The sequence below is a fragment of the Orussus abietinus genome, unplaced genomic scaffold (genome assembly GCF_000612105.2).
Source record: "Orussus abietinus isolate OABI.00-Male unplaced genomic scaffold, Oabi_2.0 scaffold21, whole genome shotgun sequence".
Classification (NCBI taxonomy): Eukaryota; Metazoa; Arthropoda; class Insecta; order Hymenoptera; family Orussidae; genus Orussus; species Orussus abietinus.
In genome coordinates, this window is record NW_019396018.1 from 1,160,106 (window position 1) to 1,172,211 (window position 12,106).

Here is a 12,106-nt window from a genome sequence, read left to right on the forward strand (position 1 = left end):
ATGAGAAAATGGATGCCTGACTTTCAGTTCTTAAATAAGTAATGTCCATATTTGAGAATGAAGGTCAAGTCCAAGCAGATAAGTTCGATGGAAAAATTATCGCACTACCGATGATAAATCACGACCGTGACTCGGATGTTCTTTCAATGAATCCAGTTATTGTAAAACATGTCCCAAAACAAGTGGGCCAGTCTATTGCCTTAAGATGTGGATTTTTTGTTCATATGTTGAACGAATTCGCATGTGTGTGCGGATCATCGTCATTTATGATCTTTAGAGAGAAAATAACGAGCCGGTTTTTGGCCAACTTCTGTTTATTCATGCAGAAGGACGATTTTCTCTTTGCCAATCTTGACGGTCAGCAAGCATTGGGTTATTTCCCTATTCTACAGATTGTTTCTCTCCTTTTTTATACGTTATGGTCTCGTTAAACGTACAAAACAGACCACTTAAAAACGAATGGTTTATTATTCAAGGCATTGTTCGCAGCCAATGTTTCGAATAAAGATCGCATGATTTCAAGGGTAACGCGTTAGTCAAGGGAGGACAAATTCTGCGTTTTGTCATTTGAATGTTACCAAAGACTTTTTAAATTAGATTAATTTTTTTACAGAAATTTTAGAATAGTATAACATACACTTTGATCCATGTCATTAGTATTTGTGCCCTTATCATTTTGCAAAAGGAAAAGAATCTAACTTTATTTACATTTTGATAAAATAGTATTCCTGTACGAAGGATTAAGGATGAAGACGTTGTTCGAGTTCATCGAGTGCTTTTTGAAGACATTTTACTTAAGTTTAGCTTAAATAATTTCATAGAGCAACAAACACTAAGATACATATTCTCGATGGTAGCGTTAACTGATATCGACAGATTTTCGAATTTTCAATCGCAATTTTTCCACTTTTCCCTGTACATAATGTATTGCATGAGTCGCCACTTGTTTATGCATTCCGTAGTACCACGCACGTGCAATCCATTAATTCACCTTCGGTCATAAAATCGTCTTATCACCGGAAAGAAACATAAAAATGGTGCTCACCATATTCTCATTACATCCACAGTACTCTCCCTTCAAACTACTTTAGAGTTAAGAAAATTGTGTTCCATCCGTAGAGCAAGATCTCAAATTCTCAAGTTAATGACCAACCTTTACATAAATAACGCAGAGCTATTATAAAAAATATCTGGCTCGTCCATTCCCGAATAAAAATCTAGCATCACGGTACCTTATGTCAATATTTTACAAAAGTACTGAACAAAAACCATCCGATCTCGCGATGAAACGTTCGACACTGGAATAGCATTTCTGTCGGTACTCGTAAATGTCACTTGCGCAATACATCAATTTTTGCGAACATTTATTACTTGAGGAATTATCACGCAGAATGAACTTGAATTTTTTTCACCCATGGCATCCTCTTCCGAAGATCCTTAATTTTTATCCGAAGCTATGAACGGTAAACTAGTTACTCCCCTTAGTAATGTTAAGTGGTTCATCCTGTACGACTAAACGTATGCTCTGCACTAAGTGCGCTATCGTGAGTCAGAGGAAATGGCCTTACATTGGGCCAGTCCACTCTTGGACTGTCTAACGAGAACGAATGCCACTTCTGCGATCCCCGACATCGAACTCCAGACTCGACAAGATTATATAGTCGCGAGCGAACTGATACCAATACTCTAAGGTGAAACCCACTTCTGCTGGTGGGGACTGCGCATAAAAGGGAATTTGCGCGATACGCTGAAGACCACTTGGCTGGGTGATAGTCAACTAAGTTTTCTGTCGCGAGATCGACATTGCGAGTGAAACCGTTGACATCGAACAGACCGGTTCCCGTGTCGAAGTACTCTGTGCGACTTTTGACTTTCATCCAATCGCTACACCTGTGAGGAATGTTGCGCACGTGAGTATCGCAAAGTTGAGGTAGACATGTAACGTCTCTCCATGATAATCGTGATACTTGAACAACCATGGCGTGTAAACATGGGATGATAGTCCTGGAAGATTAAGCTGTATGAGAAAAAAGGGTCTTCATTTTAATCATTAATCTTACAGTAAGAAAAAGGATCGGTCAACTGAAATAAATATGTATTGTTGCCTGAATCATATATAACGACCAGGAACAATTATTTAGTTGAGAAAGAAAAATTTATAGTAATTTAAAGGAATTTTTCTTTCCTCAATCTGACATTTCTTTGGGTGCTTTCATCTCAGGATTTTATTGATACAATGCATATTTCTTTGAGTCGACTAACTTTTTTCCTCAGGGTAGACACTACCTTACTCCTCAAGGTTTAAGGACTGAAATGTACTGTTAATGTGATGAACATTAATATTACGTCAACGGTACATATTACATTAATATTGTACTTACGACATCGGTTCTCTCTCGCGTCCGAATAATCTATTCACCTTGCCGATTTTTATTGAATGCAAGACTTGTGCAGAATGTTGCACGCGTGTCACAAAGTAAAAGTTGATATTAAGAGAAAGGTGCACAGGCCATTTAGATAGAGTAACTGAAAATAACTAAACCAGCCATGGTATTTAAAGACAGGATAGTAGTGATGCAAAGTTAACAAAATAAAGGAGCTTAATTTTATAATTATCGTTAATACTCACTTTACATCTGGAGGTTGAAGAAGAAAATGTGGTGCGTGAAAGAAGTCATTACTACTCTACTTACTGTATGGGATTCCGTTTTCATCTGAACATTTTGTCCACTTTGACTTGAATCTTGTGGTAAATGTTACGCGCATGAATATCGCAAAGCGGACGTTGACACGAAGGGAGAAACATAAAATTTCCCTCGTACAATCGCGGTAATTGTAACGACTAATGCATGTAAATATAGAAGAGCATTCCTGCAAAGTTAAAGAGCGAAGGAAATTGTTGACTTAACAATTGAGCCTGGAAATCAGCTATTGATTTTCTTTCAGCCGAAGTATACTTATGGGACGAGGTTCTGATTTTGATAGACAAAAATCGTTCAGGCATCTGCAATTTGTGGCTGATTTCATTCAATTTTTGTTTGAGAGTCACGCTTTACTTGACAATAAAGAAATCTGGAAAGGGGAAGGGTAAAATAACTTGCGTGCTTGTGACTATTTTGACACGGTTGGGCGGCCCTGATGAGAGGAGCTCGAAGAAACCAAGGCTGAAGTTTACAATCGCGGTTTACTGTCATACGTGCAAGCGCGAATTATGAGATTTCCTGCAAATGATTTCCGAGTTGTAAAGTGGCTTTCCAGGTCGAAGCCATTAAGGAGATCTGGAAGGACATATGTTGAAATCGGGTGAACCTCGGAAATAAGTATCCCATGAAATTGTTAACTTACTTCTTCCACACCTGTCCTCTTTGAGATTTTTCCGTCACTCCGTGCTGAAAAAATCTTCACTACTCCATATTCAGAAAATTTATTTCATTCTTACCTGAAACAAGAATGATAAATAAGTTTCCCATGCAATTGTCAACTTACTTCTTCCGCATCTATCCTCTTTGAGATTTTTTCGTCACTCCGTGCTGAAAAAATCTTCACTACTCCATATTCAGAAAATTTATTTCATTCTTACCTGAAAAAAGAATGATAAGTTATAAGGACTTGTGAAGCCCCTCAGTTGGAGTCTATTTTAACTGTTTAATCAAAATGACATAATTTCTCTAGATATACGAAGGTATCAGTGAAAGGTATCGGTGCAGAATTTAGACATCTAGAAAAGATAATCGTTCATTTCAAACGACTGCACCTCCTCTGATAACGCTATAATGTCAATCTCTCTCACCCTTTATCGTCGAAAATTGAAGGCCGTTTTACGTCGGTACTTCCCCCGTGATTTTCTTCTACTTTCAAGGCACTCCGAAATAAGTTGAAACGTTTCCTGTCCTGATCGGACGCACAAAAATGATGCCTCTAGTAATACAGGCAGCAGCCAAACTCGAGCATCTGTAAACTCGTTAAATTCAAATTAATTTCTAATATTTACCGTGTTTATACATGCATGCATCATTAATATTTTTTTCAGCATTTTGGTGGCTGCGCTTGCGACGCTTGTGTCAACATTTCCGGCAGAAGATTCCGGAGACACGAGCCTGAGCAATGATCTGGAATCAGCACAGCAGTTGCTGTCAAAAATCGACAAAGATTTCAGCGCATGGACCAACAAAGCCACCCTGTCAGAATGGAATTACGCCTCCAACCTGACTCAGGAAAACCTCGATACCAAGGTCAACGTTTCCTCCCAATTTGCGGCGTACAACAAGCAGATGTGGTTGGAAGTGACGGCTTTCCCCTGGCAGAAACTTGAAGATTTCAATGTCAAGAGGCAATTCTCCAAGTTCAGCGTTCTTGGCGTTTCAGCGCTCCCTCAAAAGGTATTGGATGCAGCCAGAAATTAATGGAAAAGTCGCCAACCTACATCTTGCAAGCCTAAAGCTAGAAAGAGATTCACGTTCAGATGTGTAATTAATGGTTCTATAAATTTGATCGAGTCTTAAAATATGAAAGGCAAGCCAAATCTCGTAGAAAAAGATTCCCTCAAAAGATCTATTTGCTGTAAAAATATTTAATGTATAATTTTATTTTATCTTTTTAATTACAGCTGTTCGAGGAGTATGAGAAAATTGTAAGCGAGATGCAGAATATATACAGCACCGCTAAAGTCTGCGAGTACGGTAATGAACAAAAGTGCACCTTGGCCTTGGAACCAGAACTGACGGAGCTCCTGAAGACCTCCAGAGACCCAGAGCTCTTAAAATATATTTGGGTCGAGTGGAGGAAGGTATCCGGCGAAAAAGTGAAGCCACTCTTTCCTAGATACATAGAACTTAGTAACACGGCCGCGAAACTTAATAACTACACCGACACCGCCCAGGAATGGTTGAAGGAGTACGAGGCGGAAAACTTCCCTGAACAAATCGGTGAGTAATTCCGTCATTAAATTATACCCTGGCACAGACCTTTGATCTGGGGACAAAAACGAATATTTCTGCTATTTAAGAATCCCTCTGGCAACAACTCAAGCCACTTTACCTACAATTGCACGCGTACGTGAGGCGCGAGCTCAGAAAACAATACGGAGAGAGCGTCGTCTCGAAGGATGGCCCAATACCAGCTCATCTTTTCGGCAACATGTGGGCGCAAAGCTGGGAGAACATTGCTGATTTCACGGTCCCGTACCCTGGAAAACAGTTGCCGGACGTTACACAGAATATGATCAACCAAGGTAAATCGGTAGTTACAAAAACGAAAATTTATGGATTGTATGAAAGATAATGGATGGAAGTGGTACAACGGAGATCTCGAGAAATCCAGTTACTCCATCAGATCTAAAGTAACGTTAATAGTATATCCCTTCCAGGCTACAATGCAACGAGCATATTCCGCCTTGCCGAGGAATTCTTCGTCTCGTTGAATCTGAGTGCGATGCCCGACACATTCTGGGAGCGTTCCATCCTGGAAAAACCTACGGACCGAGAGATCATTTGTCACGCGAGTGCCTGGGACTTTTACGATGGCAAGGATTTCAGAATTAAACAGTGCACCAGCATTAACATGAAAGACTTGCTAACGGCGCACCACGAGATGGGACACATACAGTATTACTTGCAGTACAAAGATCAACCCGCAATCTTTAGAGAAGGAGCCAATCCTGGTTTTCACGAGGCCATCGGGGATGTTATATCTCTGAGCGCGTCCACACCGGGTCATCTCAAGAAGATCGGTCTCTTAGAAGATAGCACCGAAGATCGCGAAGCAACCTTGAATCATCTCTATGAAAAAGGACTGGATAAAGTCGCCTTCCTGCCATTCGCCTATACCATGGATTTATGGCGGTGGGCCGTTTTCCAAGGAAAGATAACGTCGGACCAGTATAACTGCAAATGGTAAAAATGATAAGTCAATTGAGATATCGCATTTCGCGGTTAGTAGGAGAGTTTTAATGATTTTTAATTAAGAAGAGATTAATTACCGTCGGTTTTGGTCGGTACTCGAATGGATGGCTCAGAAGGCTCTTTTAGGACTTTTCCGACATCCAAACCGGCTATTATGGCTTAATTAAGATTAAATGCTTATTTAGTTACTAAGGAAGAGTAAAGTAAATGTATTTTTTTTGTCAATGTTAAATAACTAAAATTATACGTATTTTTATTTCAGGTGGTCCTTGGTTGAGCAGCTGCAAGGAATCGAGCCGCCGGTCGACAGATCGGAGGAGGACTTCGATCCTGGCGCGAAATACCATATCATAGCAAACGTGGAGTACCTTAGATATTATGTCAGTTTCATCGTACAATTCCAATTCCATAAGGCACTTTGCGAAAAGGCGGGTCAATACAATCCTCAAGATCCTAACGCTAAACCACTCTATCAGTGTGACATATACCAGAGTAAAGAAGCAGGAAATCTGTTCCGGTAAATAATAGCATATATCATTTGCTGTATGTACACCTGATAAACAACGAATTTTATGTCAAAAACTTTTCTTTAGGTCCATGTTGCAGTTGGGTTCTTCCAGACCATGGCAGGATGCAATGGAAAAAATTACTGGACAGAGAGAGATGGACACGAGCGGTCTTTTGGAATATTTTAAGCCGTTAATGGAATGGTTGACGGCAGAAAATAAGAAGACTAATGAGTACATCGGTTGGAAACCAAGTACCAAACGTAAGCAGTTTAACGAAAGTTCATGTTCATAAACGTTCCGCACGCACATAAATGTTTAATGTGAAATTTCAGGATGCACCAAAACTAGAGAGGAACTTAATTCCGACGCAGGATTAAAATCGGAATGAGGAGACTTCAACAACGTACCCGATATTAAATAAAAAATACTGATCTCCTTTATTAGCAGAGTTCATTCGATAACCTAGTACAAACATACATCATCACTTCGTAAACGAAAAGAAAGTATGAATGAGCATTCCAGTGCGGTGTGAAGTAACGCACATCTTATAAATAAAATAAGGTTTCAATATTAAACAAACTTCTACTTCGCCTTACCACGCCCTTTACCACGTTTCGAAGGCTTTGAGGGTTCTTTGGAACTTGATTCGGCCTTTTTGCTAGTAGATGATTTTTTAGCCTAACGAGAAGCAATCGAAGAATTACACATTGAGAGAACAAATATCTTTTGTGATAAATTGTATTGTATTTGAGAAAATAAAATAATAATACATTACCTTGATCATTTTATCGGATTCCAGATCATCCTCGTCCTGTTCCGATGGAATTTCTTCATCCTCTCCCTCGATGAAGCCTTCATCTTGCGAGACTTTTTTAGACTTTTTCTTCGACGTACCGCCACCAATTGCGGATTCGGCTTCCGGATGTTTATTATATTCTCGCGTGAAAGCTGCCTTTATCTGTGGTTCAAATTTAATGTAGCTTTCTAGATAAAACATTTTTTGAAGGAGCGGCATATTAGTTTGTCCTACCTTGCTTTCTACAACATGCATTGGATCGTGTTGGCCAGGCCACAAGGACACTTCGATTAACGAGTCCAAGTCTTCCCTATACAAATGATTACAAATCGATTAACTATAAAGTTCACAACTATGTACAACTTGTATAAAAATAGTACCTTGTTAAATGATACGCGACCATGGTCTCGACTGCGTCTTTTACTCCTTCTGCACCATTTTGAGCCAATGGTCGGACTATGGTGTCTCTTAAATATTTTAAGTAGTCCAAATTCATAGCCTCCTTGCTAGCTGAAGTGGTTACGGTCGAGTGAACTGCTACCTCTTGTATAAGTCTGTAACATAAGGGTCCGGTAATGGTCCAAGACTTTCAGGAGCTATGCTATTTGTTGTTGCATGCACGTGCGGAATTAATACCTGTCAAATTTATTTCGCTTTGAATTACGTCCAAGCCAGGACGGGAAATTGATTTGGCTGCTGATTCTGCCTGACATAAGGGAGCCAGGAATTGCCGAGGAAAGAACAGCCTGAGTGGGCAAAAGAGACCATGAATTCTTCGACCGAATTGCAGTTTCAACGAGATCACTTAAGGATAAGCTGTCAGCAGATTTGGCTACCCTCTCCAAACGCTCTCTTCTGCAAATTGCAAGTGTTATATTATAAAAATTGAAGATATTATGTAAACACGTTAAATTAAAAAAGTGATTGGAAACTGTTGTAAATTATTCCACTTACTGCGGTGCTAAAGGAATTACTGAGAGATAATTCTCTTGAACAAAAAGTGGAGCTATGTTGTAATCGTGGAAAAATAAATCGCATTTATCGTGTATGGTCATCGTTTTGTGTTCTTCGGAACTGAAAACCTTCCGAACTACATCCCAAGGCCCTAATTTAAGGTGCTTGTTTGCTTGCTTGCTGCAACTCTTATCGGTATCTTGTCCATTTGTAGTTAACATCGCCAAATAATTTATAACTTGGCGAATATCTTGGTTTGTCGCTTCAATCAAACGATCTAAATCCTCGTTAGAGATTTCTATATTTTCTTTGAAGCAAATGGATTTCATAGACGCCTGAAAGTGCATTTAACGTATTTTATATCGCCCATCTTATTACATGTAGCTTATATCTCCACCTCAAAATTCTTATACGCACTCGAATCTGTTCCAGTCTTGGTTTTTGGAATCTGAGATCGAAGGTGTAATTAGCTAGTGTCCTCATCTTTGGATTATTCCTATCATTGCAAATACATATTACAGGAACACTAGAACTCTTTATCAAAGCTATTAATTCCTGTAGCCCACCACGATCCTCATTACCTGCCATACCATCGACTTCATCCATTACCAACACGTGTTTGGCACCTGGTTTTTCCGTAGAATTACCTGAAAGTTCCAAAAAAATAATCAGTGTTGTAACATATGGCTTTATGGGAACGTAAGTTAATGCAAAGGCACAAACCTGTTAACATGTCATATAGGGATTATAATTTAGTCATTGGTTTACTTACATCAGTTAATCCTAATACTAAGATAATTATATTTTTCCTGTCCCAAGTTAATGTTTTTGAGAATTAAGTATCACTTACCAACAAAATAATTTTTCATTGTCGTATTCGATAAAATTTCTGAGACGTTCTCCTTCAAAAGCCTCTTACTTCTCGTATCAGATGCGTTGAACTCTATAGGATCCATACCCAGTTCTTTACAAACAACGTACACTGTCGTTGTTTTGCCAATTCCTGGAGGTCCAGACAACAGAGCTGCTTTAAAGAATGCTCCATCATCATTTTTACTCCAAGGACCTGAAAATAAATAAACATGTAAACAAAAAATGATACTGCTACAACTGTAATAGTAAGACTTACTTGGTTTGGTAAGTTTGACCTTGCCACTGTGGTTCTTGTGCCAATTTTGTAACCACTTGAACAATTTTTTTGCATTACTCTTATCGCCTTGTTGACCGATTAGTTGTTTCATAGATTTAGGTCTGTATTTTTCTACCATAGCTTCTACAGGACTGTCTGTGGTATTTATCTATAGAAGAGTAAATGGAACATTGCATGACATTGAATTCATCGCAATAAAATGTACCAAACTTACTTCACAGTGTGTAGCAGCCTTACTACAACTTTCAATGGGATTCACTGGTTCATCTTTTTTTAATAGTTCTTTTTTCTGATTAATTTCAGTTATAAGATTCTTTTGTGGGCTATGTTGTAATGTACTAGCAATACTTAAAGTTTTAATAGGTTTAGGATCAGGAGTCTTCTGTTTCTTTGTTTCTTCTGATCTAGAACGTGACTGCTTAATATCAGTAGGTTTACCACCAGGTCTCGTGTGAATTAACTCCAATAAATCATCTTCAGATATTTGTTTAACTTGAAAGCTGTCAGCCTGGTATCAAAAAGTGACATTATTTGATATAACTTGTCAATAGAATTGTAAATAAAAGAATTTTATTTATAATGTAAGAAAGGAATTAAAACAGAAATTACCTTAGCTAACTTTGCAGGACCAGGCTGATCTCCAACTATGACATAATCAGTCTTTTTTGAAACTTGATGCTGTATTCTGCCACCATACTTTGTTATTAACTCTTCTGCTTCTTCCCTTTCTAATGAATCGAGTACTCCAGTTATTAAAAAACTTAAGCCAGTTAAACAATATTCTGCACCCTGAAAATTATTCAGCCAGTTCAATGTTGATTATTTCTTTACTGTGATATAAATATTAATTTCACAATTCAATCATTATATATAATAGATGTAGAATTAATAAAAAAGTATATTAGAAAAATAAACTAATTTATTACCAACCTCTGGAACTTTTTTTGAACCAGGATGTCTAGCACCACCTCTATGGAGATATTGCTGATACAAAGCTGCACTTTGCTTTTTTTGTTTAATTCTCTCTTCATATGGATCTAATTTAGGTGACTTTTTATGTTCTTCTGTCTTAGGTTTCTTCACAATTGTAATTTCAGATACGCCTTCTGATCTTTTTTTTAAACGCTTCAAATTAACTTTTTCAGAAACTGATGAATTTTCAGTCTGCTTTTTTCGTTTTAGAGAATAATCATCGCTTGAACTGGTGCTTGATTTGCTGTGCTTTTTCTGTGGAGTACTTGATGATTTTTGTTCAGATTTATGATGAAGTTTCTTAGGAGACTTCATGTCCTCTTTTGCAGTTCTTGATGAAACATTGACAGCATCAGAGCCTTTGTTTCTCTGTACTTCAGGTCCTTTCATCTGCATATCTTTAAATCCTAATATATAAAAAAAGATAAATACAAATGTGATATATCTCAGAAATTAACAAACATTTTATTATTACCTTTAGTTTGACCATCGTCCTTGGGTGATCTAGATTTTGATTCAGATGTGTGCTTATGTTTATGGTTTACATTATTTTCATCCTTTGTGTCAATGTCATGAACGTATTTGTTTTCAATTTCAGACGTATCCAGCTGCCTTAATGTAGTCTCAAAATCATCATCTTCGTGAAACTTAGCTTCCTATACAACACATAATTATAAAAAAATATTACAATATAATATCGGTAAATTAACTTAAAAAAGAAAAATATAAGGGAATATTTATATTACAAATCTTACCTGATTTTGTAGCTTTTTTGTTACTTTTGGAGCAGCAATTCTTTTAACAGGGGCAGTTCCAAACATTTCCGCTGCAGAAATTACTTTCTTAGGTTCTGGCTGTTTGGGTTTTGCACTTTTCTCAACTTTTTTCTGAATGGTTTCTTCATCAGAATCAGATAATACGTGATACCTTCCATGTTTCTTTGCAACCTAAATAAAAGTATCATTACCTCATATAATTTAAAAAATGACACAAAACGAAAAACCGCTAGATAGAACTTCAGTTTAAACCTTTTGTCGCTTTACAGGAGAAATTATTTGTACATCGTCTTCATCAGAGGAAATCACTGCTCTTTTTCTCGGCTTTACCGAAGAGACATTCTTTCCTAAAGCCTTGTTCGGAGTGACTGTAAAATATGATCTTATATCCTGTAATAAAATTAATAACAATAGTTAATATGTTTCTTGTCGCAAGGGTTGACAGCGACGTTGAATTACAATGCTATATTCAATACAAAGCGTGCTAATTAAAATGGATAATTCAAATTGACATAATATCGTCAATTATTGCTATCACACGGCATTGAAAAAGATGGAATGACATTACTTACCTTAGACATTTCTTCGTTTGGTGTTATAGATATTCGCCTGAAGAATATCAAGAAACATTAACAAATACAGGAAACGTAGAATTTATTCGAGTTAATTCATGACATTTACGGAACTCGCTAATTTTTTCCCTCTGATATTAGGGTTAGATATTCAGAAATTCGAAGTACAATGACGCACACGATTCCTTCAGACTCCTTGATGAACTCCCGCGCAATACATCTCTCCTTCGCAAATTAGATAATTTTTTCTATAATCGCCTAGCGTCTGCTAAACAGTGCAGAGTGTAAATAAAATACCCCAAGTATTTATATAGTTTTTTTTCAGTAAATTACTAGGTATTTTACGTTACGTGTTTTGTACACGATGTAAATTACATGAATACGGGACTTTATATTCTACAGTTCCTGTTTCTATCGAACGTATAATTGCGGCATAAACATAACCTTCTTCACATCGCGGTTTAGGCCCGATTTTTA

At 37.6% G+C, this 12,106-nt stretch overlaps 3 protein-coding genes across 3 annotated transcripts; 1 reads left to right on the top strand and 2 right to left on the bottom strand.

Moving 5' to 3' along the window:
* Positions 1-1,498: 1,498 nt before the first annotated feature.
* On the bottom strand, positions 1,499-2,536 carry LOC105697518. The gene is made up of 2 exons (XM_012420883.2): positions 2,382-2,536; positions 1,499-2,004 (listed from the first exon to the last, which is right to left on the bottom strand). Exons 1-2 carry the CDS (start codon positions 2,384-2,386, stop codon positions 1,500-1,502), a joined length of 510 nt encoding a protein of 169 aa, XP_012276306.1. The 5' UTR covers positions 2,387-2,536; the 3' UTR covers position 1,499.
* On the top strand, positions 1,772-6,984 carry LOC105697515 (angiotensin-converting enzyme). The gene is made up of 8 exons (XM_012420876.2): positions 1,772-1,910; positions 4,031-4,379; positions 4,607-4,925; positions 5,006-5,230; positions 5,366-5,891; positions 6,163-6,417; positions 6,494-6,669; positions 6,742-6,984. The coding sequence occupies exons 1-8, from the start codon at positions 1,900-1,902 to the stop codon at positions 6,795-6,797; spliced, it is 1,917 nt and encodes a 638-aa protein (XP_012276299.1). The 5' UTR covers positions 1,772-1,899; the 3' UTR covers positions 6,798-6,984.
* On the bottom strand, positions 6,823-11,869 carry LOC105697513 (replication factor C subunit 1). Its single transcript, XM_012420871.2, has 16 exons — positions 11,630-11,869; positions 11,310-11,447; positions 11,037-11,228; positions 10,757-10,937; positions 10,240-10,688; positions 9,919-10,098; positions 9,524-9,817; positions 9,289-9,457; positions 9,010-9,225; positions 8,577-8,806; positions 8,160-8,494; positions 7,842-8,060; positions 7,586-7,759; positions 7,440-7,515; positions 7,185-7,367; positions 6,823-7,087 (listed from the first exon to the last, which is right to left on the bottom strand). Exons 1-16 carry the CDS (start codon positions 11,636-11,638, stop codon positions 6,992-6,994), a joined length of 3,141 nt encoding a protein of 1,046 aa, XP_012276294.1. The 5' UTR covers positions 11,639-11,869; the 3' UTR covers positions 6,823-6,991.
* Between the last annotated feature and the right edge of the window lie 237 nt (positions 11,870-12,106).